Genomic DNA, 27,933 nt, shown 5'->3' with positions numbered 1-27,933 from the left:
TATGTGCATTTTGTAGCGTCTGGGAAAACATGTGCACATGATTCGTTCATTGATGTCTACTCCAGCCAACCTTAATAGCCTACCTCCGAATATATTAAAGAGTTATCACAGACCATAAAATACATATAATAAATATAGAAATTAACTATTGAAAGCATTATTTAAAAAATATTTTGTATTCACAATCATTCAATACATTTTATTTTTTACTTGAAACAACAAAGCTAAGCCCTATGCATGAGAACAGGCCCAGGGGTCTCATAGGCTACATTTAGACAGGCAGCCCAATTCTGATTTTTTCCCAACAATTTATTTATTTTATCAATCACATCAGATATTTTTCAGAGCTGATCTGATTGGTCAAAAGAACAATTAGTCAAAAATATATCAGAATTGCCCATCTAAAATCAGCCGTAGGGACCATTATTAAAACTGAAACCCTATTGGCTATGATTGGCGGAAAACCCCTTCCACTGTAGAATGAACTACACTACAGCACACATAGACTAGTCTAGTATCTATCTGACAGAATTAAAATGTTAGAGCCTTATCTTAGAAAACCCCTGAACATCTTGAACTTTGAGCTCCACCTTTGTGATGTGATGCTGCTGATAATCACTGTTCATAAACAGATGCTGCCCTCATGTTTTTGTCCAATTATGTAACATACAAAACTGAAAATATACATTTCACCATACATTTCAGAAAGCACAACTTATTTTGACTGACAAAAACAATGTACGTTCCAAAAGCATGGCCCTATCTACTTTTATTCAGAGTGAAGTGTAAATGGATGCTTGAGAAAGACTACCAACTCCCTCTAGCGGCGAGTACAGGTCTGCACCAAAATACACATGGTTTTATTTGAATGGGGATAGATAAAAACCCATTGCCTAACAACCATCCAATCTATTGCATCAGTGTTAATAGCTTGCATTATTTCCAACTCTTGTCCCTTAAAGCATCTCAGGGATACATATTCCCAGACATGTCATGTTTCTTAGATCCTTAATTTTTAAGACAACAATATTTCAGAAAAGATCTAGAATAAGTTCACAACATAGAGGGACAAAATGTTTCATTACTAACATCTATACAGAAAACAAAATACAAAGCAACAAAAACAATTGACTTGAACTTGCTCAGTGTTCTTTCCTGTCATGTGCTTTCAACAGGTCTGCTCGACTGAAAGCTTTCTCACATTTCAAACATTTGTGGGGCTTCTCTCCAGTGTGAATCATCATGTGCCTTTTCCGTTTCCTAGAGTCATCAAATTTTCTTCCACAGACAGAACAAGGATATGGCTTCTCCCCCGTATGAGTTCGCATGTGTTGAGTGAGATAACAGTTTTGAGTGAAACCCTTCCCACAGACTTTACACTTGAATGGCCGCTCCCCAGTATGGTATCTCATGTGTACCTTCACTTCAGATTTTGATTTGAAACTTTTGCCGCACTCCAATTCGGTGCATTTAAAAGGCCTCTCCTGAGTGTGAATCAGGTCATGCCTTGTCAATGAGGACATGTTCAGAAACAGCTTACCGCAGTATGTGCACGGGAAACGCACCCCAGCATGATGTCTCGCCACATGGACTTGTAACGTCCTTTGTAATGCGTATGATTTATCACACTGGGAGCAGGAAAAGTGTTTATCTTCAGGTTTTCTGTGAACACACAGCATGTGCATTTTCAGTTTTGCATTGCTGATAAATCCCTTTCCACACTCCCAGCAAAGGCATCGTTTCTCTCCTGTATGTATTCTCTCGTGTTCGACAAGAACCGCTGATAAGTTGAACTTCCGTGGACAGTGGGAGCACTGGTATGGGAGATCTCCGGTGTGAGTCCTCTCGTGTCTGATGAGAGCTGCTAGATCAGTGTAGCTTTTATCACAGGAGGTGCAGAGGAATGGCCCGCTGAATTTATGAGCATCCAGATAGTGTTTCTTAAGGGGCTTGACCCCATTGAAGCTGTTTTCACACATGGTGCATTTCAAAGGCTTGTGCGACAGCTTGTGCCTGTCTAGCTTTACTGGGTCTGCAAACATCCTACTGCACTCAGTGCAGTGGAGGGGGCTGTGGGTGAGTGCATGTACCTGGGCCTGGGCCTCTTCAGGATCAGCTCGCAGCACCTTGCACACAGTCTTTACAATGTGCTTCCTCATATCATAGATGTTCTTGAACGTCTGTCCACAATGAGGACATTTGTGAGGGCGCAGATCTGAGTGGGATCTCATGTGAACTTTCATGCTGTAAGATTTTGGCAAACGTTTTTTGCAAATGCAGCACACTTTTGACTGTTTGTGTTTTTCGGTCTTGCTAGGTTCGCCAGATGGGTCGTAAGATGGGTCCTGGGGAGTACTGGTGCAGGATGAGTCACTGTCCTCAGGTGTTGCCACAAGAGGAACACCACTGGACGGCTCCGTGTCTCCTCCCTCAGGTTTCTGGACTGTGTCCTTCTCATCACTAGCTGGAGATCTGCTACACCTTTTCTTGGAGTCTTTGTCACACTTTAGTCTCGGTTTCTCCAAGCTTTGTGGGTCCTTGTAACTCTTATCACACATATTCAACTTGCCTTTGAGCTGCTTAGATGTTTCACCTTTAGGTTCTGACACAACTACTTTACACACATTTTGCCGATGTCTCCTCAGATCAAAATGGTACAGGAAGCGTTTCTTACACTGGAGACACTGAAATGGGCGCTCACCTGTGTGGATTTTCTGGTGCCGCTTCATGTCTGCACCTCGACTGAAAGTCTTCCCACAAATTGGGCATTTTTTGAACGTATTTTCTTCTGAAAGTTCTGTTTTGGTTTGTTGCCGTTCTTGTGCTAGCAATGTCTTCATCTTACGCCCCCTGTTTTGTCTAACTGGTCTAGATGGCAATATCAGGTTAGTAGTGTCAATTCTTTGTAGCTCCACTGAAGGCTTGTGAAGCATTGAGGATATGATCTTATCAGATACGTCTATGCTTTTCATTTGCTCTCCATGACTTCCACTGTCTTTATGAGTCTTTATTTTGGGCTTTCTGATGCTTGAATCTTCATAAGGCTGTGCCACCCCATCTTCCCCGATAACCATCACTGTTCCGTACCTGGGGTCCACTTCTTCAACAATACCTTCAGTCTCAACTTGTACTTGTCCAATCCCCAGAACATTCTCTTCTTCATTACCGTCATAAACCTCCATGTCCTCATGTTCCACAGGGTCAGCAAACTCTATAGATTGTTTGTTGTTTTTCTCACATTCCACCCTCTTCTCTCTTTTTATTACATCCATACTTGTCCCGGGTTCCATCTCTGTGTACTCAGTCAGTGTTGCTGAGTCCACCTCCAACTCTTTGGTGAATGTATCCATGAAGACATTCAAGGATAATGTCTGTGTTTCTGACTCTGTCTGTTCAGTTGCAATCACCACCCTTTCTACTGGAGGGAGACAGAGAGCTGAAAGAATGCAGTCCCCATCGGAAGAAGACAGAGTATCTAGAAAGGGAAGCGAGAAATTAAAGACAATGGTTAAATAGTGAATAAATGTCAACGTCCCCTACAGAAGATTGGCCAATATCTACATGGGTCCTGTGAGAGATGTCTACCATGGTTGTCCAGCTGGCTGAGGTCTCTGTGGTACTGAAGCAGGGTTTTCAGCTGCTGAGGGTGAGACACAGACTGAACACAGTCCTCCAGAACAGAGGGGACATCGCTGAGCAGGGACGCAGCCTGACACGGAAGGAAAATAGATACGATTTAGGGGTGATTCAAAATATACTCTATGAATGAACCTTTGTGAATAGTGATCCTTCACAGAATTGATGAAGGTACTATTCTAATTTCAGTACCTGTTGAAAGTTTGATACTGGAAGTAGCTTCTCAAGTCTTGAAAGAAACTGACACATGAGTTTCTCTATTGCTGCATCATACTTGGGACCAAATTCCACAGGAAAAACATCCTGAGAATAAGAAATTAGTATAAAATAAATCATATCTGATATAAGAACATTTGTCACCTGCAACTCACATGGACACATACAGCTGTAATCAGAATAAAAGGAGGTCTTAAAAAAAAGGTCAACATTGTTTATAAATAAGAAGGATTGCGAGTGTGCACTTCTGGGTAGTAGTATACCTACACAGCTATTCCAAAGCCACACTGACCTGGAAGAAGTTTTCCATCTCATTTGGGTCGTTCAGCAGGCTTTGAATCAGCCCCAGAAAGTTAGATTCAGATAAATCTCCATCATCAGTCTGCAAGAAAGAAAACACTTTTGTTATAATGATCATTATCAAATCAGTTGTGTGGGACTGACTGACTGGCTGATGTAAACCTTTGCTGAGCCTCTGACCTTAAGAGCTCACCTGTGTCCCCCAGAGAGGTGTGAGGGTCTGTATCCTGTCTAGGTGTGGCTGAATGGTCTGGAGGTCAGCGATCGGCTTGGAGCGACACAACTCCAGGACCAGCTGAAACCAGAGCAAACCAGTCAGGAGACGTACTTGAGACCATAAACATGACTAATTATGATCATATCTCATATTTCCCCCCTTAATGATGAACACTAGCTCCACCCCTCTCTCTCACCCGTGCTCGAAGACCCAGAATAAGTTGGGCCCTCTGACTGTCATTCAGAAGCTCTGGAACCATCTCTGTAACCATGGTAACAAACTCCTCCAGCATCCCATAATCCATCACGTGTCTCTGCTGGACCGTTTGCCAGATGGCTGCTGAGACCAGCCGCAGTGGTGGGACCATGAGGCGCAGAGCGGGGAGAGGAAGAGGGGGACCTGAAACAGAGAATTTGACTTAAGTTGTTCACAAATCAAGCACCTATTATTGCACGGCACATCAAACTTTAGCGTGTGGAACTACTATGTGTGTCATTGTCAAGAATGTTGTGTGTGAGTGAGAAGACCTTGTCCTTGTCCATCCAGAAACAACCCCTAGCCCTTCCCTTGGAGTCACAGTCTTCCTTTTGATTAGCTTAGGGGAGTTGATCAAAGCGTGGATCTAAAATAATGGGGACAGGTCGTAGGGTTGTTTCTGGAAGGGCCTAGAGAAGCAGTGAAACGACTGCAAAGCAGAAAATAAATTAGCTTGTTAGCTAGCAAGCTAAAACGTCAAGGAAGTTTAATTCTTCTACTGCATTATTCAATAAAAGTCCGGGCATGAAATCAGAGAGGTTTAGAAATGCTGCACAACTTAAATAATTCAAAATAAAAGACCCGCAAAACATATTATAGACGTTCTGGAACGAGTCCAGTTCCCGCACAAAACAGTAGGAAGTTAGCCATACTTAGCTAGCTAGCTAAGTATGGCTAACTATGCCCTATCTAGCTCTAGTATCTTATACATAGCTAACTATACATATGTTACCTTTCCCCCCAGACATTTGTTTTTGCATGTCTCTCCACTGCAGTCACACGAAAATACCAATCGTTTATGCCAATGTGTGCCACCCAATGACTGCATATAGGAAGGCGTCACCAGCGAGGAAGAGGCGAAACAAGAGGGGTTACGCCGCCCAAAATCTGTCCACGAAAATAAGGCCAGGAAGTGAGGCACTTTAGTATGGAGGGCAATTTGGATAACAAAAAATGTAATTGCTAATTTGATACGTCCAGCTTATTTGATTGAATAGACGTTTCGTAATGGTTAGGTTGTTACGAATATACCGATATAAGGCAACGCATGCGGCATTTCGGCAACTTTGATAACAATGACTTTATATCGGAGTAGTGTATGCTGTTCACACGCGTATCTGCCGTCTCATTGGCTAGAATGGTCCCGCCTGATCTCGCCTCCTCCCACCTGCCGTCCATTTTTGAGGATATGCAGTTCCACTTTTGGAGTGGACACTTGATAATCTTGCCAATATATGAAATAATCTTCGGTGCCACTGTGTGTGCGTACTGCGGGGACCTATTTAAATGTAACACATGAGGTAGCGGTAAACGTGTAAACGGGCTTGTTTGACATTGCAGCCGGCTGACTGATCTACAAACCATCATAAATAACAACTCGTTATTATTTGTAGATCAGTCAGTCACCATTTACCCACAATGCCTCATGGATTTCGAACACGACCATTTATAACTAAAGCACCTCTGTGGCATAACAACTTGGGTGCAATCATTCCAAACATTTAAAAGACACACCCTATCCCTTCAACCCTCAAATTAAGTGGACACCTCTGATGACGTTTCATGACATCTGACGAGTATACACTTGCAGGGCGAGGGAGGAATTTTTTTTTTTTTTTGGAAAATTCACAGGACTTGTTTTATTGGAGAATTCCAGAACATCAGAGGGACAGACAGACACGTCAGAGAACCGCTCATCTAAAAAAAAAAAACAGCAAGATGGAGAGCTGTCACACACTACTGCTGTGGTTGCCTAGGGGAGACACGCATGTCACTGTTACAGGGTCACATAGGACACACGCATGTCACTGTTACAGGGTCGCCTAGGAGACACACGCATGTCACTCTGTCCAGAATGTTTCTCATGATCCTCTTCCTCTTTCTTATTGGACAACACACTTTCATCACGCTTAGAACATGTTTCATGTAAAAACAGGAACATTTAGACAAAGCAAGGGAACGTCAGGGAGAACCGTTAATAAACCAGGACTAAGGTAGAACCCTAGGAGAACCAACTGTGGAGGAGGGGGGCACAGGAACACACAACTCACTATGGGATGGTACGCACTTTGCTTCCTACACAATCATGAAATGCTGTTTAATTCAAAAAGATTTTAGTGTGTTCATCTTGCCTGCAGACATTTTGTTGATATGACCACTGCAGATCTGCATCATATTACTCAGCTTTGCTTTGTGCTAAAAATCTATACGGACAGTAGATAGTATACTTATAAAATCACTGATAAAAATATTCCTCTGTTTAACAATACACCTTGGAGGGGGACCACGAACACTGGGGCAGGCTGGGGGGAAGGGTTGGGGCCGGAGGTTAGGTGTCAGGGGTCGGCAGTGTTGCTACTCAGACTTGGCTTCCTCATTCTCCGCCTCGGGAGCCTCCTCCATCTGGTTGGTCTTGGCGCCTCCGTTCTCAGAGTGGTTCTCCTCAGCGGCCTCTGTGTTCTCCTTCGCTGCTGCCTTCTTAGTTTTCTTCTCCTTGTCGTTCACAGCCTTTTCTTTCTTTGCTGGTTTCTCCTTCTTGGCCTTGGATTCAGTCTTGGCTGGGGCTGGTTTCGCTGATAACCGGGCGGATCTCCTCTGGGGCTCCTCCTTGGCGTCCCCAGCGGCTCCCTGGTTTCTCTTGGGCATGTTAGATTCTTGGCGATTCTCTTTCAGATGGAAATATAATGTGTTTAGCTAGCTAGCTGTTGTGAGTTCGGTGCATATGAAGCCAAGTGTCTGCTGCTGCCTGGTCCGTCTGAAGGAATTATTTTTAAATGGACCGCCTATGCCCGGAAATTTGTCAGTCATTCATCCCGCGAGGTTTGTGTTTTCAGCCACCGGTAGCTTGTGGGTGTTTATATGTGCTACAGTCAATAATGATTGCATGTCTACTTATATTAACTATATAATTATTAATATACGCCTATTGTATGATAGCTAGCAAATTAATTAGCTAACTAACGTTAGCCTGTAGGCCATCATTTTTTTATAAGAATTTGTTCTTAACTGACTTGCCTAGTTAAATAAAGGTTAAATAAAAAACTGAAGGAAAATGTTCTACAAATTTCTACAATTTTCAAAAGCTAACCAAACAAAAACATAATTACTTTTACGAGACGTGTTTGTGCCATCATGTGCATTAGTAGCACAATTTCTAACCTTTTTACATTAGTTTTTACTTACATTTGTTTGTTGACATATCCATATTGACGTTGAGGTTATTAAGTTTCGGCTGACTTTTCTTAGTGGATGTATAATCATAGCAAATTGTGAACATAATTGTACACTCACAAACTCGATCAAAAACGATGGCTGAGGGGCTTTCGTTGCAAACTTCCCTTGTTTGGCTAATCGTTTGGACCGACGTCCAAGATGGTGACGGGGATTCCCCCAAGGGCATAAGGCGAGGATATGTGGACGAGGGTGTGTCTTTTATGAGTTTGAAACGCAACCTTGGTGTTGTCGTAGAAATATTTGCTCAATAATAAACATTCCTCCCCATTTTCCCAAAGTTAAATCCAACCAGTCCCAAGCGTGGGTATCAAATCCAGCGTTGTTCTTTACTTCTTGCCGTTATCCTTTCAGTTTGTTCATAGCTTCCGTGAATGATCCATCTGGGGCCGTGTTGTTGGGAATGAAGGTGCAACATTCTTCTCCGAATGTTAAACAAACTCCACCTTTCTCTGCTAAGAGCCAATTCAAAGCCTGCCTGTTCTGCCATGTCCTTTTGCTAGTGGCCTGTACTTGTTCTCCCGAAGCTGTCAATGCAGAGTCTGTATAGTTAATGAATCTTTGTTGGTTATAGTAAATTTAATTGATCCATTCTCGGTTTTTGTTTGGTCATATCCAAAGAAATATTGATTCAAATCCTGACTTAACCTCATCTCTTGCTTTGAATTCTTTGGGGATTCCTCTAGGTTGTCTTATTGCATCTAAATAGACCTTGGGGACTTATATTCTCTCCTTACTCTGTTTTGTAGTTTGTTGCTTAGTATCACTAGGATTCCATTCAGTAACAGTTATCTGTGAATCAACCTAACCATGGCACTAAGGCCTGTCCATCCTTTTGGTAATGTTGCCCTTAATATTTTTGTGGACAAGGACATGGGGGGAACAGAGGGTTAAATACACAACATGTAATGAATGGAATTGAAACCAGGTGTGTGGGAAGACTAGACAAAACAAATGGACAATGAAAAGTGGATCGGCGATGGCTAGAAGGCCGGTGACGTCGACCGCCGAACGCCGCCCATTTCACCACTCTTCAGTTGTTTTGGTTTCCACTGTCTGTCAGGGAGACCATGTGAAGGCAGAGAAGTCGATGGTAGGGAAGTCTCCTTCCCATTCTCCTGTCGTTGTTTCTCCGTCCCCTTGGACAGCGCCTCCGTCAGGGGTATCTGCCAGAGTAGGTATGTCATCAGGAGCAACAGGCATGTCACTCCTCCCCATTCCTGGACTCTCTGGATCTTCAGGCGAGTGTATCTGTTGACTATTGGGGGTTGCGCCTTAGTCCTCTTCTCCTTCTGTTTCCTCCAGGCTCATGCCTGGTGTATTAGCATCATCTCCTTCTGTTCCCTCCGGACTCTTGCCTGGAGTATCAGCATCCTCTCCTTACGTTCCCTCTGGGCTCAATGGTCGCTCGATCACCCTCTGAGCTTTGGTGCAGTGGTTTAGATGGTACCACGTGGTGCTTCCTTCCCCCTGGATGGCTGTTCGTGTCGCTCTGACCACCTCGTAGGGACCCTCTCGCCTTGGCTCGTTGCACTTCCTCCGGAACACTCGGATGTAGACCCGATCTCCTGGTATCACCGGCCGGGGAACCTCTGATCCTGGTTCAGGTTCTCGCCCTTTTTCCTGGAGATAGATAACTTTGTGTACGGCAGTTAGTTGTCTCATATATGCTTTTAACTACATTTCTAATTGTTCTAATGGGGGAACTTTATAGGGCCCTCTTAGATCTGGCACTGGCATGGGTTGACCCGTAAGCATTTCATGCGGTGTTAGATGCATATTTCTGTTAATTTGCATGCGGTACCTCATTAGAGCAAGCTGTAGTGCATCCACCCAATTAAGCCTTGCACAAGCACAAATTGTATTTATSTTAGCCTTAAGAGTTCCAATTATTCTTTCTACCATTCCTTGTGACTGGGGATGATAAACGCATCCTAGTCTTTGTTTAATCCTTAGCTGCTGTATTACCTGTTTTACTGTCTTTTGAATAAATGCTGATCCATTGTCTGAACTCATTTCTGTTGGTATTCCAAACCTAGGTATTACTTCTCTGGTTAAGAATTTTATCACTGTTCCCGATCCCTGATCTGCTGAGGGTACTGCTTCTACCCATCTGCTGAATCAGTCTATGATAACCAGCATGTATCTCTTGCCATTTACTGGTTTTATCATATCCACATAGTCCATAACTAGGTGTCGGAATGGTCCTTCTGGGACCGGTATGTGGTCTATGGGTGTGGTTATCCCTTTTCATACATTGTTTTGAGCACATATCTCACATTTTGCTAATGCCTCATCCACCATTGCCTGTAGGTATGGTGACCAGTAGCCTTGTCTTTTAATCTTTCTTATCACTTTGCACCCCCTAGAGCAATGGTCCAAACCATGTGCATCAGCAATAACCAAATTAAGTAATGTAGTAGGTGCCACTATGGTCCCTTCATGAGATCTCCAACATCCCCTGTCATCTTTGGTTGCCCCCCTTTGGTGCCACATGGATTTCTCATAAGGTCCGGCTCATTCCTGCATCCTAATGATATCATCTGGCTGAGGTATGGGTTCAAGGATAACCATTGGGGCTGTTAAAATTGGAATGGTGCATTTAGATGCCTTTTTTGCATCTTTTTTGCATCTTTTTTTCAGTTTCCTTTAACAACGAAGTAATTTCCTTTTTTATGTGCTTGGCATTTAATTATCGCTAGTCTTTTAGGATACATCAATGCCATCATTAATTTTAGAATTTGTACGCGATGTTGTATGGGAGTTCCATCACTTTTCTTAAATCCTCTTTGTTTCCACACAGCTCCAAATAAGTGGCTTACTCCGTGTGTATATGCTGAGTCAGTATATATATTTACTGTTTTTCCTTTTTTTAAACGCATGCTGCAGTAAGAGCTTTGTCATACGCATACTGCAATGCTGCCACTCCCTGATAACAAGGAGGATATCCCTGGGCAACAGGGTCCAGTTTAGTACTGTAGTATGCAATAGGCTGTTTCTGTCTTCCACTATACGTTTCCTGCATAAGTACTGCTGCTGCATACTTATCGCACCTGCTTGCTAAATATGACAAAAATGGTTTTGTGTAGTCTGGCGCTAGAGTTGAGCTGGTGCTGTCTGCATTTCCTTTTTTAGTATTTCAAATGCAACCAGGGCATCAATGTTCCAGTCTGGTTTAGCCCTGAGATTAAGCTGTCCTGCTTCTTTCATTATTTATCTCAAGGGGGCTGTCTTCACTACATATTCTTCTATCCAGTCTGAGCTAAATCCAGTCATCCATAAAAAGGTCATAATTTAAGCTACTGTTTGTGGCAACGGTGCTTTACTGATTCCTTCCAACTGTCCTGGTGCTATTGCCTTGGTTCCATGAGCTATAGTTCTTCCTAGTTACTCAACCTGGGGCTGGCAGTATTGCAGTTTCTTCTTTGAGACTTTATGTCCTCCCTCTGCCAGTCTTTTTAGCACTTTCATGGAGTCTGTGTGACACTGCTCTAGAGAGGGAGCACAGATTAGTAAGTCATCAAAGTATTGACTCAACGTTCCATCAAGCACCAATTCTTCCAAATCTTCTCTCAGCACTTGATTAAATACATGAGGTGAGTACTTAAATCCATGGGAAGACGAGTATACGTATATTGTTGTCCTCTGTACGTAAACGTAAACAAATGTCTACACTCCTCCGCCAGGGGCACACAAAAAAATGCTCCACATAGATCAATCACTGTAAAGTACTTGGCATGTGGGGAAACATTGGTCAGCAGCGTATGAGGGTTAGGAACTTCCGCAGCCCAGTCCTGTGCTATGTCATTAATTGCCCTTAATAACTTCTTATGGCTGCAATCCCGTTAACGGGATGATATGACAACAGCCAGTGAAAGTGCAGGGCGCCAAATTCAAACAACAGAAATCTCATAATTAGATTCCTTTTTGACTTTGGGTCAATCCGTGCAGGGTAATCCTCTCTTAGGGCCCTCCAGAATCCAGGACGGTATGTATCAAAGTCTACTCCATCCCTCATTGGATCCCATACTGCCGTTCTCAGGCCACTGGCATCCAGTACATCCTACATTTTTGCCGCTCCTACTACTCTCGCCAACAGTGCCTTCAGATCCCCCACAGCCAGTAGTTTCCCCATGGTTTGCTCTTCAAAGGTTCTGATCTATTTTACAGCTCCGTCATGGAGGTCAAGTAGACGGGTAACCAACCCTTCCAGGTCCTGTGAGCCCCATGGAACGTAATGCTTTAGGTCCCTTTTATTAGAATTGGGCAATGCGTTCGGTGCCGGTTAGTTTTTTCCAGCTTCTTTCTGTCTTCCCATGTTCTTGCTTCTAGCTCTTTGTCAATGCTAGTTCTTCTTCCCCCACTCTGTTCCCTGTGGGCCCAGTGTTGTTTTTGTTGTCTTAGTTGTCATTCTACTCTCTCTAACTCTTTATTTACCCATTTAAAGTGTTCATTAGTCTCTGAGTCTTCCTCCAGAGGTTCCTCACACCCATATCCTTCTCTGCTACCCTGCCTTCTTTCCAAGGACTCTTTCATTTCAATTCCTTCTTTCTAAGCTTCTTTTTCTTTTCTCCTGTTCTTCTTCTTCTTCTCTTTCTCTGTAATAGAGTCCTTTCCTTAGGTCAAATCCTTCCCGTTCACTTTCCTCACTCAGTTCCCTAAGATCCTGTTCTCTGAGACCACTCTGTTCTGCCATTATATCTCTGTCTAATGATTACTCATCCTGATCTTCTTCTCCTATTTGCATCTTTGCCAGGGCTTTCCTTAGTCCTTTGTAACAGTCAAAACTTTCCCATCTTGTTTCTGTAACTTGCTCAGTTCCTTTTTCTTTTATCCGAGAGGGCGCAGGGGGAGTCTCCTTCTCATCCTCTATCTCTATTTTTCCCCTCATTTCCACCTTCCCTGACACCAGTGGAAATTGTCCATTGGTGTATGGTGGGGGTTTTGAAAAAAAATCCTTCCTTTTTGTCTGTTTTTTCATCACCTTTCCTATCAAGGCACAAGGCGAGACCCAAATTCAGACACAGGAGGCAGATGGTTGGAGTCTTCCAATGTTTATTAATCCAAAGGGGTAAGCAAGAGAATGGTCGTGGACTGGCAAAAATGTCAAAACCAGATCAGAGTCCAGGAGGTGCAGAGTGGCAGACAGGCTTGTGGTCAAGGCAGGCAGAAAGGTCAGGCAGGAAAGTCCAGAAACAGGCAAGGGTCAAAACTGGGAGGACTAGAAAAAAGAGAATGCAAAAAGCAGGAGAATGGGAAAACCGCTGGTTGACTTGGAAACATACAAGACAAACTGGCACAGAGAGACAGGAAACACAAGGTTAAATACACTGGGGAAAATAAGCGACACCTGGAGGGGGTGGAGTCAATAACAAGGACAGGTGAAATAGATCAGGGCGTGACATTTCCTTAACATTCCTCTTGCTGTTTTCATGCTCTTCAGCAATCCTTCTCCTTATACTTTGAACATTTTTAGCACCTAATTTTCTCTTTCTCTTTTATTTTTCCTTTTCTTTCCTGTATCATGTGTTTTATGATTTTTTTATTCGAATTTCCATTTCCTCACACACTGAGACATCAAATGTTCCCTCCTCTGGCCATTTAGTACCCATTTTCCTGGTGCGTTATTCCCATTTCTTAGATATTTCTATTAGTTCTTCTTGCATAAGGGATGCCTAGGGCCCAGAATTTCTATTGCCGTTTTACAAATTTTTGCTGTTTGTATTTTTGGTCTTCCTACCATCAATCTCAGTTTTATTCCCTTTTCTATGTTAGGTTTGCTAGTTATTAGTATTTTCTTTAATATTAGTCTAATGACAGTTTATACTTTTATTATTGCTGCTCTGTCATGTCCTGACTTTAGTTATATTTGGTTTCTTTATTATTTGGTTAGGTCAGGGTGTGACAGGGGTGGTTTGTTTAGTTTTTGTATTGTTTAGGGTTTTTTGTCTTGTCTAGGTTTTTTTTGTTTATCTATGGGGATTTTGTATTGTCTAGGGGAATGTAGGTTTATGGTGGCCTGAATTGGTTCCCAATCAGAGACAGCTGTTTATCGTTGTCTCTGATTGGGGATCCTATTTAGGTTGCCATTTTCCATTTTGGTTTTGTGGGAAGTTGTTTTCTGTCTGTACCAGACAGGACTGTTTCGTTTCATGCTCGTTGTTATTMTTGTTTAGTGTTCTGTTTTTAAGACATTAACATGAACACTTACCACGCTGCGCTTTGGTCCGATGAGTCCTCATCTTCAGACGAAAATCGTTACATGCTCTTTAATTTATTATCTTCCTTATCTTGTTCTAACGCTACTGATATTCTTGTTTCCGAGTTTATTTGTCTGTTTATTCATTTAGATTCCTGTGATAATCGTATTTATTCTTTGCTTCCTAGTTTAATTTTATTGTGCTATTCACTTTATTAAAACCACTCTCTTTCTCTTGTTCTTATATTTCTCCCTACTGGTCCAGGGTTAAGTCTTCCTAACGTTCTGTTAAGCCCTGGATGGCTTGACCACACCCTATTCCCTCCTATTGATATCCACGTTATTTTTCTTTCTCTGATTATTGCACTCGGTCTATTGGTTAATACCCCTGTCTCTAGGTTTTTWAAATGGTTCTCTCTTTTTGAGTATGTGCTTACTTCAAATGTTATTACTTCTATGTTTCTCTGTACTATATATTATTCTACCTTGCAGCACAGTATGCAATCTTTAATGGCCTTACCGGGCAATCGCTGATTTCGTCTTGACTATTTAATTTGATTCTTTAATGTTCATGTATTTTTTTATTTATCCTGAATGTTCAAAATTCTATTATTATATTACTTCAATTGTTATTCATGTACCATTCACACTCCCTTCCTTTAGTGCGGGACTGGGTGTGTCCTCCCTACCAGGTCACACTTAAGCAATGATTCGGGAGAGGTGCGCGACCCCTTCCCCAGCAACAGCAGAGAACTTTCACACTCACTTTCACACACCTCTTACGCTTTCCTGCAAATTCAGCCCTTCTCTGAAATGGTATTATACAGGATTTTTACCTATCCAAGCAGTCCCTATTGATCTACTTCCTCAACACAATAGGCGATATCATAGAATTTTTACCTATCCAAGCAGTCCTTATACAAGAAGCAGCTCCAGTGGGTGCGTAATCACCAACACTGGACAATTGAGGAGTGGAAAAACATCGCCTGGTCCGACGAATCCCGGTTCTGTTGCGTCATGCTGATGGCAGAGTTGGCGTAAGCAGCATGAGTCCATGGACCCATCCTGCCTGGTGTCAACGGTACAGGCTGGTGCCGGTGGTTTACTGGTGTGGGGAATGTTTTCCTGGTACACATTAGATCCCTTGATACCAATTGAGCAACGATTGAACACCATGCCCTGAAAAATCCAGGCTGTTCTGGAGGCAAAGTGGGCTCCGACCTGGTAATAGATGGGTGTACCTAATAAACGGAGTATATATTTGCACAACGGATTGAGATGTTGAATAAATAACATACGGACTCCAAAAGCTCACCACGCCCTCAGGTTGGTGTGAATGTTATGTTTGAACCTAAAGGTATTCACTTCGTGTGATATCACAATGGGAGACTCTCTGGCTAGCTGGATAGCTAATATTACATCTAAATATTACGTCTGTTTAACAACTTGAATATCTAGTGGCCAGTCAGTCAACAACCAGGCTGCCACAGGCACCTTTTATAGCTGCCAATTATGTTGCGTTATTGTTGGTATGTAACATCTGCAGCTGAGCACATTGCTTTTTGTGGCGTGGGTGTTGGGCTGCATTGCCTTGCTGCTTCGTACTAGAAAGATGTGGATGGGGAAATACGTGCGCAGTCAACCCGCCCGTTCACTTTCATGAACATGATGAGCTAAAGCAAAGAAGCTGGACAAGAAACCCAGAAGGTAATTAGTTAGTTACAGAGTTACCTTTTAAATAAATAAATAACTCTAGCTATTTACTGTCAGAGGATATCACACTTCTCARGGTCATGATTTTTGCTGAAGTGAGCATTTAAAGGCACGAGTGTGCAATTAGCAAGAACAAGAGACCGTATTCCCTTGGTTGCCAGGTGGAATAGAAGTCATAATTCGTTCTGACTCATATTCAATACTTTTTAATTTGATGTCCTTGTTTATGAAGAGATTGATACAAATAACCTGATAAACCAGTGTTGTCATCACTGTAAATCTCGCTCTCGATTCTCTCCCTCTTTCTCTCTCTGTTTTTCTCCTATCTCCCTTCCCCTCTCCCCATCTCTTGCGCTATCCCCTTTGCTCTCTCTCCCCCCTGCTCACAGACTCCCCCTCGCTCAGACTCTCCCCCCCATCAGTGGTACAGGTGCTCTCCAGACCTGTTAGAAAATCGAATTAAATTTACTTTGTCACATGCACATGGTTAGCAGATGTTAATGCAAGTGTAGCGAAATGCTTGTGTTTCCAGTTCTGGCAGTGCAGTAATATCTAACAAGTAATCGAACAATCCCCAACAACAACCTAATATACACAAATCTAAAGTGGTGAATGAGAATATGTACATGTAAGTATATGGACGAGCGATGGCCGAGCAGTATAGGCAAGGTCCAATAGATGGTATAACATACAGTATATACATGTGATGAGTAATGTAAGATATGTAAACATGATTAAAGTGGCATTATTTAGAGTGGCATTGTATAAAGTGACTAGTGATCCATTTATTAAAGTGGCCAGTGATTGGGTCTCAATGTAGGCAGCAGCCTCTCTGAGTTAGTGATTGCTGTTTAACAGTCTGATGGCCTTGAGATATAAGCTGTTTTTCAGTCTCTCGGTCCCAGCTTTGATGCACCTGTACTGACCTCGCCTTCTGGATGGTAGCGGTGTGAACAGGCAGTGGCTCGGGTGATTGATGTCCTTGATGATCTTTTTGGCCTTCCTGCGACATCGGGTGCTGTAGGTGTCATGGAGGGCAGGTAGTTTGCCTCCGGTGATGCGTTGTGCAGACCGCACCACCCACTGGAGAGCCTTGCAGTTGAGGGCGCTGCAGTTGCCGTACCAGGCTGTGATACAGCCCGACAGGATGTTCTCGATTGTGCATCTGTAAAAGTTTGTCAGGGTTTTGGGTGACAAGCCAAATTTCTTCAGCCTCCTGAGGTTGCATCCATCTCTGTTTGCGCAGAGCCATCTGGACCGGGACACCCAGGCTTTTCTGAGATGCAACATAAAGAAGTCTGGCTGGATGTTCACCCAGCTCTACCACTCCTTCATCTCCACTGTCCTCAACCCCCTGGTCTCACGTACATCCATCAACGGGTAGGTAAACACAGCGTTTTAATGCTGTCATTTTCTCTCTCCGTCTGTCTCACGCCCTTTTCCTTTCTTGGATCTTTCCATGCCCATCACTTATTCTCTATTCTCACCTCTTTTCATTGTATTTTGGCCAGGTGCCGCACCCCTCACTCATTCTTCTTTCCCTCGCTACCAGGTTCCTAGGTCGTGTCTCTGTTTGTGTTCACTGCGAATCAGTTTCAGCAGCTGCTCCGCGTCGCTCCCGAGTGGCGAGGGGAGAGACTGCTGGACCTAGGGGTTGGGGACAGGGGAGTCACTGAGGTGATGGGAGCCCATTTCAGAGAAGTCTACACCACTGAGGTCTCCTCCCATGAAGTGGCAAGTAAGTGACACACAAACACACAAACAAACAAACACACACAAACACTCAGTCTCTCCTTTCTCTCAGGCTTTTAGGTATTGATGAGTGGCAMCATACTGGGTTCCAGTATGACCTGATCAGCTGTTTCAATCTGCTGGACCGCTATGACGGCCCCATGGATCTCCTCAGGGGCATCCATCGCTCGCTGGTGCCCGGCACAGGGAGACTCATCCTGGCCACTGTCCTGCCCTTCCAGCCCTGGGTGTAGATAGGTGAGATGGAGCAGAGATCAGTGAGACAGGATAAAGACTTAGGGCCATGTCCTTACTTGAGACTTTCAGCTAAATCATATACTGATGTCATTTGAGATATTTGTGTGAATGCGCATGGAACATCCTTTATCCTTTCGGGCTGGATAGTAACTGTATTGAAAATCAAAGACATGGGAACAGGTAGAATACTTTTATTGTTGTTTCGGCTGCCACAAGGCCTTTTCTAGACTAGTCTCCTGAATGAGTGTTTTTTCTGTCTATAGGTAGGAAGCATCCCAGAGAGCACATCAAAGTGACTGGGAAGAAGTGAGAGGAGCAAGTCACCAACCTGTCAATGAGGTGTTCCAGGAGGTGGGGTTTGAGGTGGAGGCAGGGACTCGGCTGCCATACCTGTGTGAGGGAGACACGTACAAAGATTACTATGTACTGGACGATGCCGTCTTTGTCCTGAAACCTGTGGAGGAGTGAAGTCAGTTACTGTATCTTGAAATGCTTCTGAATTGTCCAAAATTTCATCCATTTCTTCCTTCCTTCATCAGCACTAATCTTAAACTGATTATCTTTCCAACGGGACTGAACAAGTGAGAGGTTTTTACAATGTTGCTTTCACCCAACTTGTGTTTTCAGATGAATGCAGACTGAGTAGAAGAGAGGAAGCCACTTCAGACTATTGAGATGCATCCTCTGAATATTCCTAGAGCGTCTGTGTACAGTAGAAGATTTAATCTTACTGGTAGGTGCTATTAGCAACGTGGGTGTATTTACATACTTACATACTTGCTTTCAATTGTATTGGGTTGCACAAAAACAGTCCGCAGGAAGCCAGAAGTTAAATACAATTCCATTTGAACATACTGTGCCGGGGGGCAAGATGGTTTGTCATTATGACGGAGACATTTTAGACAAAATATCTAAAGGATTGTATTATTTAAAGTCTGATATTTTGTCTCAAATTCCTCCCGTCATAATGATCAACTGTCCTGTCTGCCAGTTAAAATGAAATTGTATTTAACTTCTGGCTTCCTGCGGACTGTTTTTGTGCAACCCAATATAATTGAAAGCAACGCTAATGTAAATACACCCGTGTTGCTAAAAGCCCCTATCTGAATGGGTGCTGGATTTTTATTTAACTGGTAGAGCTGAAGCAAGATATTTTCTTAAACTGTGATTGTCTTTTTAAATCCTGGTTTGAAACTCGGGTAGCTCCACTGTTTACCAACCAGCATGTGTCATACCGTGTCATAGCTCTACATTCTAAGCAAAGAAACACACAAAATGGATGATTGCCATAGAATATAAAAACACGTAATAAATCTGTAAATGAGAGATAGGGAGGATGTCATATACTATTAGTATTTATTATGGATCCCCATTAGCTGSTACTCTTCATGGGTTCCAGCAAAATTAAGTCCGTTATACAATTTTAAAACATTACAACACATTCACAACAGATTTCACAACACACCAAGTGTGTGCCCTCAGGCCCCTACTCCACTACCACACAAAATCCATGTGTACGTGTGTGTGTATGGTGCATATGTTATTGTGTGTGTGTGTGTATGCATGTGTCTGTGCCTGTGTTTGTTCCTTCACAGTCCCCGCTTTACCATAAGGTGTATTTTTATCAGTTTTTTAAATCTAATTTTACTGGTTGCATGAGTTACTTGATGTGTAATAGAGTTCCATGTAGTCGTGGCTCTATGTAGTACTGTGCGCCTCCCATAGTCTGTTCTGGACCTGGGGACTGTGAAGAGACTTCTGTTGGCATGTCTTGTGGGGTATGCATTGGTGTCCGAGCTGTGTGCCAGTAGTTCAAACAGACAGCTCGGTGCATTCAACATGTCAATACCGCTCACAAATACAAGTAGTGATGAAGTCAATTTCTCCTCTTTCATCCAGGAGAGATTGACATGCATTTTATTAACATTAGCTCTCTGTGTACATCCAAGGGCCAGCTGTGCTGCCCTGTTCTGAGCCAATTGCAATTCCTTCTTTGTGGCACCTGACCACACGACTGAATAGTAGTCCAGGTGTGACAAAACAAGGGCTTCTAGGACCTGCCTTGTTGATAGTGTCGTTAAGAAGGCAGAGCAATGCTTTATTATGAACAGATTCCTACCCATTTTAACTACTGTTGTATCAATACGTTTTGACCATGACAGTTTACAATACAGGATTACTCCAAGCAGTTTAGTCACCTCAACTTGCTCGATTTCCACATTATTCGTTACAAGATTTAGTTGAGGTTTAGTAAATGATTAATCCCAAATACAATGGTTTAAGTTTATGAAATATTTAGGACTAATTTATTCCTTGCCACTCATTCTGAAACTAACTGCAGCTCTTTGTTAAGTGTTGCAGTCATTTCAGTCACTGTACTAGCTGACGTGTATAGTGTTGAGTCATCCGCATACATAGACACACGGCACATGGCTCTACTCAAAGCCAGTGACATGTCATTAGTAAAGATTGAAAAAAGATGCCCTGGGGAATTCCTGTTTCTACCTGGATTATGTTGGAGAGGCTTCCATTAAAGAACAACCTCTTTGTTATGTTAGACAGGTAACTCTTTATCCACAATATAGCAGGTGGTGTAAAACCCTAAAACATACATTTGTTCTAGTAGCAGACTATGATCGATAATGTCAAAAGCCACACTGAAGTCTAACAAAACAGCCCCCACAATCTTTTTATCATCAATTTCTCTCAGCCAATCATCAGCCAATTATGTAAGCGCTTTGCTTGTTGTATGTCCTTCCCTATAAGCATGCTGAAAGTAGCATTGTATCTGGTCAACAACAAAAAAYGTTTACTAAGGGTTGGTAACAGGCTGATTGGTTGGCTATTTGAACCAGTAAAGGGGCATTACTACTCTTAGGTAGAGGGATAACTTTTGCTTCCCTCCAAGCCTGAGGGCACACACTTTCTAGTAAGCTTAAATTGAAGATATGGCAAATAGGAGTGGCAATATCGGCTGCTATTATCCTCAGTAATTTTCCATATCACTCTGCAAATTGTCTGTTCTTTGTTGAAGTATATTGCTTTAAATGTATTGTCTTATTCTGGGTTGATACTTAATTTCTCCAGCAATATCACATTGTGAAACTGTTCATATGAATAGTTGGATCTCCATTGATTCAGTCAAGCTCTTTCTACCTGTTGTATTTTCAACTGGGCATTATCGTTCTGTTACAATGTCACTGGTATCTGGATTGATTATTGATAGCAATACGAGGCCTTATCAGTGAATACCTCCCATCTGAAGTGTTATGGGCAGAAAAACTCGTTAACTTTAAATAATGTGCCACTCACTGTGTATTTTACTTGAAAAATAATATCCCCTCAACAACAAATACATGTTTTTTTTCTGCGACATGTCATTCTTGATCTTCATATTCAATAGTAAACTTTTGTATATTTTAGAAAGCGCAATAGACGTTTGAGATGACGTGTAAATGCAGTATCAGATTAGGATGTAATTTGAATGAAGGGTATTTGATGTGTGTCATGTATCATGTATCATGTGCATTTGACTGACTGGTGATTATTTCACTTTCATATGAATATGTTCTGCAAAGTTGTTGTTTATTCCACTGTCAAATTATCAAATGAGTCTGTGGGTTAGTTTTTATAAATATAGTAGTTGAAAATATAAAATACATTTCCGTGATCACGGGCGTGTCCAACCTCTCATTAGGCGAACGTCAATTTTTTCCCGGCTTGCATTGGGCGCGACTATCCTTGGCCACGTCTCCGGGCCACGTCGCGCATTACTCGCCATTTTCCCATCCAGACCGAGGAAAACGTCGATTTAGGTGCCGGACAGACCCTCTTGTAAGGTTTTAAACCTGCAAGTAACAGAGGCTTGAAGGTCGTATTTGATTTGACCCGCATAGGTTCGTTCTAGCGAAGGCACAGCCGCCTGCAGCACCCAGCAGAATCATGAACATTTTCAGACTCACTGGTGATCTCTCCCATTTAGCAGCCATCATCATCCTACTGCTAAAAATATGGAAAACCAGGTCCTGTGCCGGTGAGTAAGATTCACATTTGGGCTATTTGCAAGCTGCATACATCTCCGATTGCCATCTCAATTGCAGTGCAATGTATTTAGCTATTAAACTAACAACGTTTCCTTGCAGTGGATTATTGTTGACAAGCTAACTGCTACTAGGCAACTAACGTTAGTTTGAGGCTTCATCAAATCAGATTGTTAGCATTTGATGCTAGCACGGCCTAGTAAACAGGACAATGCTGGGAAAGGACAAAGTCCAGCAAATCTAATATACCCAAATGAAATGCATGCAATGTCCGTTGCTAAGTAACGTTAGTTGACTTGTGTTGAGTACCCCGCTCATTTATTAGCTAGCTAGCGATATCAGGTCAACATCTGCGCACGTCAGTTTACAGGGCCCACTAAACGCTTTTCAGTGTGTGTGGTATGTCATGCCTCATCATCCCTGTTGTAGTACAGAAACCTTTGAGCTTAGTCCGCTAATTCACCGTCGCTACGGTGGTCTGTCCTTTGACGTGGTAGCGCTGTCACTTAACGCGGATAATATGGTTTTAAAAAATCAAATTGCTGTCAAATGCACGGCTGATACAGGACTTTATTACTTTAACTTATACAGAATTAAAGTAGTCCATTTCCAATGTCCCCTGGGAATACAAGGCTTGTTGCAGTCTGTTATGTAAGGCCATAAGACTTCTAAACAAGACTGCTAACAAGCTAATCAAATGGCTACCTGGACTACCTGCATTGACCTTTTTTTGCACTGACTCTTGCACTGACTCTACCCACACACTCAGACATACTTACACTGACACCCCAACACACATGCGTACAAACACACTTTCACACTCACTTCATATGCTGCTGCTAGTGTCTTATCTATCCTGTTGCCTAGTCACTTTACCCCTACTTATATGTACAGTACATAGGTACCTCAATTAACTCGTACCCCTCCCTGCACATGAACTCGGTACTGTTATTTTCTACTCCCTATATATAGCCATGTTATTTTTATTTGTTATTCACTGTGTATTTATTCCTTGTGTCATTACTTAAATTTATTAAATCTTTAACTCTGCATTGTTGGAAATAGACCTGTAAGTAAGCATTTCACTGTTAGTCTACACCTGTTGTCTACGAACCATGTGGGGTTGAAGGTTAGGTTTAAGATTATCTGAGTTGTCAGATACCTGTCACAATCAACAACTTCAGTAGGCAGGTAGCTTCCCACACAAGAGATTGGATTTGTGACACATTCCAGTCAGGCAAAAATCAGTTTGTGCTCCGGTACTGGGCCTGTCATTAGAAACATAATCGCAGCACTGAAGTTGAATTAAATATTTCATATACTCTAGTCTAACAATGTTATTAATGTATTGTGAGCTTCTTGACTACAAGAGGGTGCTACCACTTGCCAGTGTTTGCAGGTTGGCCCAGGCTGGCCTAGATAGACTTACAGGAGCAGCTGTAAGTCTCTATGCCTGTGTTTAGATCACCTGTAATAAAATGCTTTGGATTTTAATCACAGTTGTCACTACCTGGCCATGCTAGAGAGGAAAGAAGCTCTCAAAACATAACTGAGATTGTAGCCACTGACCGTAGCCATATATCTTTGTGTATTGGTCAGGCATAGGAAGGTTGAGGATGGATCTTCTTTCAGCACAGTCTGAACGAGTAGGTTTTTGCCATGGCGAGCCCAGGATTGTACATCAGGTGGTCTAAGCATTTGTATGTGATAATGCTGTACTAAGCCTACTTCTTATCAGACCCTCAGTTGGTTGTGTGTTTGCAATTCTCCTGTATGGAGTCCGGCTAGCTTTTACCTCATCACAGATGCTAAGTGGATTTGATCTGTCATGTTTTCATTCCTGCAGTTAGAATCAGAAATTAATGTACGCAAGCATCACAAACAAAGGTCACCTTATATTCATTTGATGTTGCTGCTTGTGGAATAAGTCACAGCCATAATGCCTGTAATGTCAGGAATTGCCATAGCAGTACCTTCAAGTTGATGACATTGACAAGTGTAAGATGGAACACAAAACATTGTGTAGTTATGAGTCTGCAGGTCCTAACTGGGTTAGCCAGTGAAATGGGACAAAATTAGCTTTCCAGGTTTAGATTTCTACCAAGGGGCCACCAAAGTCCCTGTTCAAAAACACTTCTTTCCTTTCTGCCTCCCTGAGAAGTAACACTGATCTGACCTGACTGGATAGGTGAAAGCAAGGATTCAACTTCATAGCCTCACACCAACCCTGTCCAGTCAGATCAGTGGTTACTCTAAGGAAAGATGCAAGGCTAACATCTCAATTCGTTCACAATTCAGATGAAGGAAATGAGACTGAAAGAGGGGAAGCCACTTAGGGGTTTTGAGATGTACTCATGGTGGGCTGTTGTGAGTTTGGAAGAGAAGAGAGACATCTGACGTCTCATACACTTGTTGTTTTTTTGTCTCTCTGACAGGTATCTCTGGGAAGAGTCAGATCCTGTTCGCCTTGGTGTTCACCAGTCGCTACCTGGACCTGCTCACCTCCTTCATCTCCCTCTACAACACCACCATGAAGGTGAGACACACACACACAAATAATGGACCTCGTGAGGGTGACAGGCTAATCCTCTTAGAGATCTTTTTTCAAGCAACACACCCTGCCCATTCTCTATAGTAGAGAGATCTCCTCACGAGTCAATATTGAAGTACTGTTAAGTTGACACACCCGTGTATACCCAAGGTTCATTGGTGTATGAGTGGGTGCATCAAGAATGTGTACCTCTAATTATGGAAAGCACTAGTACGTTGAAAACACAAGCAACTAATTTGCTCACTCATCGGTTTCTGAGGTTGCCGTGTGCTTAACCTAATTGGATGTATACACACATCTTCCAAGTTACAGTGAAGGGATCAAGTTAGTGATTGGTGTATTGTATTATGTTTCAGGTAATCTACATTGGCTGTGCGTACGCCACCGTGTACCTGATCTACGCTAAGTTCAAGGCCACCTATGATGGTAACCATGACACCTTCAGAGTGGAGTTCCTGGTCGTCCCCGTAGGAGGGCTGGCGTTCCTCGTCAACCACGACTTCTCTCCCCTCGAGGTAAGGACACACCTACTTGTCTCTCATTAAGATGAATGCATACTGCATCAGCGTATTATACAGCAACCGATATAGTTTAAAAGCAAATGTCACATTCGAGTGATGCGTGCGCATTCTCGCAACAAAACGCCCGTAGCTGATGTCGGGACCTTCAAACTTAGCAGTGAGTGATGACCATGAAAACACACAAGACTAATGACTATAGCTATACTCAACAAGTATATTGTTCTTCTAGCTCCACTTGTGATATTTTACCTTGCTTCGCAATCAATGCTCTGACATTTGCGATGTTGTCAAGACGATAAGTCGGATGTGATRGTATTTACTTTCATGTAAACAAACCGCTTCCTGATTCGGAACTGCGCACTCAACTTTTCATGACACAGCCGGGAAATGTGTCTACACAGCCACAGACTCCACCTCTCACTATCTCCCATCTCCTCTCCCTCTAGATCCTGTGGACGTTCTCTATCTACCTGGAGTCGGTGGCCATCTTGCCCCAGCTCTTCATGATCAGTAAGACGGGCGAGGCGGAGACCATCACCACCCACTACCTGTTCTTCCTGGGCCTGTACCGGGCTCTCTACCTCATCAACTGGATCTGGCGCTTCTACTTCGAGGGATTCTTCGACATGATCGCCATCGTGGCCGGTGTTGTTCAGACGATCCTCTATTGCGACTTCTTCTATCTGTATGTGACAAAAGGTGAGTCGAGCTGCAGTCTTCTGACTTATTAACTAAGTAAGTTTGGTGCAGCATTTCCGCAGCAGTCATTTAACTGTTGCACTGCGCTACGGCAAAATTGCCACCACTCAAAAAACGACATGGAAACATATTTTGGTCGAGGCACATTTTGAAGGTGTTAGAACGGTCTCCATTTACTTTTCCTCTGCAAACAAAAAAAAAATCTGACAACCTTGTAGTAGTAGAATATTTTATCTATCTACCTAGTTGGCTTGTGTGTTCTATACAAGATAAATATTCCTCTCGAGGCGCATTCAAGTTACGAGAGCCATAGGAGGGAAACATGTATTCTGACAAGCAGTCAATGCATAAAAATTCTTGCAATCGCAAGGAAAACAGCAGCTTTAATGACCTTTGTTAAGAGGGTGATCCCAGCTTTCCATTCCTACATTATTTCTCAACTCACAAATGTGTGAACTGCACCATTTTTAAACCGAGTTTTTAGCAGGGTCATGGTTAAGCATGCTCTGCAATTCACTGAGAGTGACTTAAAAAAAGTTGTGCAAGAAGTGGCAACCAGGGAAAGTGTTGGGGGCATAGTGACATGAAGTGGTTTCTGTTGGAGGTACAGGCATGGTCATGTTATGCTGGGTGGAAGGTTACCCCTCTGCCAATAACAGCACATTTTCAGTTTCCCCCCCCCCCACTCAGACCATTCCCAGACAGTCCTAGCAAAATTCCTGCTTGAGAAATTGCCCTTCGTGAAGATATTTTTGTTTGTTTTTTGACCATTTTAATTGAAAACAATCCCAGTAAGGTACTTATCCCAAAATGGCTTAATATTGAGATAAAAATGGCTGCATTTGGACCTTTAAACTCCAGTATATACTATTTCCTTGTCACTGTAAACACTCAAGAAAAAAGACGAAGGCGGCCAGTATGTTGCAATAAACTTTAGTGAACTATTAACAGAAAATATTTACATAATAGCTACATATAGGAGCAGATCATCATTGTACATGAGGACACACAACTGCAACGCATTTCGAATTCTTGTGCACGATGCTTATATGCTCATGTATTCTTTTGTCAGTATTTTCTGTTAAGTTCACTAAAGTTTATTGCAATGTACTGGCCGCCTACTCGTCTTCTTTCTAATGTTCATTCTTGAATTACCTGCCCACTGCCCTCATCTTCACTGTAAACACTCACCAGGAACCTCTGGTATTTGTCACAAAATGTGCTAAGGTCATCTGTTAACAGGTGCGTTGAACCTAAAAATCTCTCCTCTGTTTCAGTACTGAAAGGAAAGAAGCTGAGTCTACCAGCCTAAGTGCCAAAGATCACCGATTTGGCAGACTCGCTGGGGGGGTGGCACATGACACAGTTGCCCCCCCCATCCCCGCCAGTGTAAGATGCCTGAGACAGAGAGCGAGCCGCTTAGTTTGTCCTGTTTTTTGACCACTATCAGCAACACCTGTTCAGGAGGGTGCAAATGTCAGAGCGCTCAGATAGAAATGTATTGTATAGAGCTAGGGAATTGTCAGCTCTATTAATTATATTTCTATCTGCAATGCTTTTAACTCCCACCTTGCTGGATGCAACCCAGAACAAACCCGAAAAGGCCATCCTGAAGCCTTCGGACTTCTGTTTGATGCATCTTGCCTGACCTTTTTTTATTACTCTGTATAAAGGAAGAAAACAGTTTTCTAAATAAAAATGTGTACTCTGTATGATGATTTGACACATTAGGGAATGAGCTGAAAAGATAAATTGCCTGGGATTTGGCACTGTAAAATATTGGAGCGGACTTCTTGTGGTGGGATAGTATTGACTTAAACCGTTTAGTATTTGCAATCTCAAATGTATTTGCAATGTATTTGCAATCTCAAATGTAAATTTTTTCCCCCTTCCTGAATCCAGAAAGAGGGAAAGTGTAATGGGGTGTTATCCCTTTTTCGCTTTCTGACCCAGTGTACATTCCTGTATAAAGACAGCCAGTTACTGTTCATTCATGCCCCGGTCAATACTTAATATCCTCCAAAAAGATTAAACAAATCTAATCAATTTAAAGTTTGAATTGACCTGTAATTGTCACCTGCTATTTGAAATCTATCACTTACACCCCCAAAGAGTTTCACTGAAATAAACTATTGATAAACTGCCTTATCTTCATTGCTGTAAATGGCTTTCTTCATATAAATTTACACCATCAAATCACCTGTATCTATACTTTACTACCTGTGTAAAGTATAGATACATACTGAGTGTCATTTCAAAGGCAATATACTGTAGGCTACCAACGCAGACATCAGCTCCTGAAACCAGTCATGTTTTATGCAGATTCATATGTAGTGTTTCTTAACAATGTCCATAGATTAGTCTAC

General features: G+C 42.5%; 3 protein-coding genes, 1 long non-coding RNA gene and 1 pseudogene across 4 annotated transcripts; 2 read left to right on the top strand and 3 right to left on the bottom strand.

Annotated features, from left to right (window-relative positions):
- Window positions 1–582: 582 nt before the first annotated feature.
- Window positions 583–5,485, bottom strand: LOC111967883 (zinc finger protein 665-like). Its single transcript, XM_023993308.2, has 7 exons — window positions 5,358–5,485; window positions 4,566–4,768; window positions 4,346–4,447; window positions 4,145–4,234; window positions 3,829–3,939; window positions 3,586–3,709; window positions 583–3,475 (listed from the first exon to the last, which is right to left on the bottom strand). The coding sequence occupies exons 1-7, from the start codon at window positions 5,383–5,385 to the stop codon at window positions 1,143–1,145; spliced, it is 2,991 nt and encodes a 996-aa protein (XP_023849076.1). The 5' UTR covers window positions 5,386–5,485; the 3' UTR covers window positions 583–1,142.
- Window positions 5,486–6,236: 751 nt separating this feature from the next.
- LOC111967885 (non-histone chromosomal protein HMG-14A pseudogene) lies at window positions 6,237–7,394 on the bottom strand (annotated as a pseudogene).
- A 1,444-nt stretch (window positions 7,395–8,838) lies between these two features.
- LOC139028178 (retrovirus-related Pol polyprotein) lies at window positions 8,839–9,520 on the bottom strand. Its single transcript, XM_070445035.1, has 2 exons — window positions 9,272–9,520; window positions 8,839–9,021 (listed from the first exon to the last, which is right to left on the bottom strand). The coding sequence occupies exons 1-2, from the start codon at window positions 9,518–9,520 to the stop codon at window positions 8,839–8,841; spliced, it is 432 nt and encodes a 143-aa protein (XP_070301136.1).
- A 7,891-nt stretch (window positions 9,521–17,411) lies between these two features.
- On the top strand, window positions 17,412–18,242 carry LOC111967886 (uncharacterized). The gene is made up of 3 exons (XR_002877803.2): window positions 17,412–17,505; window positions 17,572–17,756; window positions 18,020–18,242. It is a non-coding gene; the product is annotated as an uncharacterized lncRNA (long non-coding RNA).
- Window positions 18,243–21,475: 3,233 nt separating this feature from the next.
- Window positions 21,476–27,414, top strand: kdelr2b (KDEL endoplasmic reticulum protein retention receptor 2b). Its single transcript, XM_023993309.3, has 5 exons — window positions 21,476–21,789; window positions 24,232–24,332; window positions 24,704–24,862; window positions 25,315–25,567; window positions 26,845–27,414. The coding sequence occupies exons 1-5, from the start codon at window positions 21,699–21,701 to the stop codon at window positions 26,877–26,879; spliced, it is 639 nt and encodes a 212-aa protein (XP_023849077.1). The 5' UTR covers window positions 21,476–21,698; the 3' UTR covers window positions 26,880–27,414.
- Window positions 27,415–27,933: the final 519 nt, after the last annotated feature.

This window comes from Salvelinus sp. IW2-2015, linkage group LG8 (assembly GCF_002910315.2).
Source record: "Salvelinus sp. IW2-2015 linkage group LG8, ASM291031v2, whole genome shotgun sequence".
In the NCBI taxonomy this organism is placed as follows: domain Eukaryota; kingdom Metazoa; phylum Chordata; class Actinopteri; order Salmoniformes; family Salmonidae; genus Salvelinus; species Salvelinus sp. IW2-2015.
This window is presented reverse-complemented; position numbering and strand designations above follow the sequence as displayed.

Excerpts from the sequence above, each read along its gene's own strand:
- LOC111967883 (XM_023993308.2), bottom strand. The coding sequence starts at position 5,385 with ATGCAAAAACAAATGTCTGGGGGGAAAG. Across the intron at positions 4,235-4,345 it reads CACCTCTCTGGGGGACACAG|ACTGATGATGGAGATTTATC; the intron begins GTGAGCTCTTAA and ends TCTTTCTTGCAG. Across the intron at positions 3,940-4,144 it reads AGATGGAAAACTTCTTCCAG|GATGTTTTTCCTGTGGAATT; the intron begins GTCAGTGTGGCT and ends TCTTATTCTCAG.
- LOC139028178 (XM_070445035.1), bottom strand. The coding sequence starts at position 9,520 with ATGAGACAACTAACTGCCGTACACAAAGTTATCTATCTCCAGGAAAAA. Across the intron at positions 9,022-9,271 it reads ACTGCACCAAAGCTCAGAGG|ATACCCCTGACGGAGGCGCT; the intron begins GTGATCGAGCGA and ends CTACTCTGGCAG.
- kdelr2b (XM_023993309.3), top strand. The coding sequence starts at position 21,699 with ATGAACATTTTCAGACTCACTGGTGATCTCTCCCATTTAGCAGCCATC. Across the intron at positions 21,790-24,231 it reads GAAAACCAGGTCCTGTGCCG|GTATCTCTGGGAAGAGTCAG; the intron begins GTGAGTAAGATT and ends TCTCTCTGACAG. Across the intron at positions 24,863-25,314 it reads ACGACTTCTCTCCCCTCGAG|ATCCTGTGGACGTTCTCTAT; the intron begins GTAAGGACACAC and ends CTCTCCCTCTAG.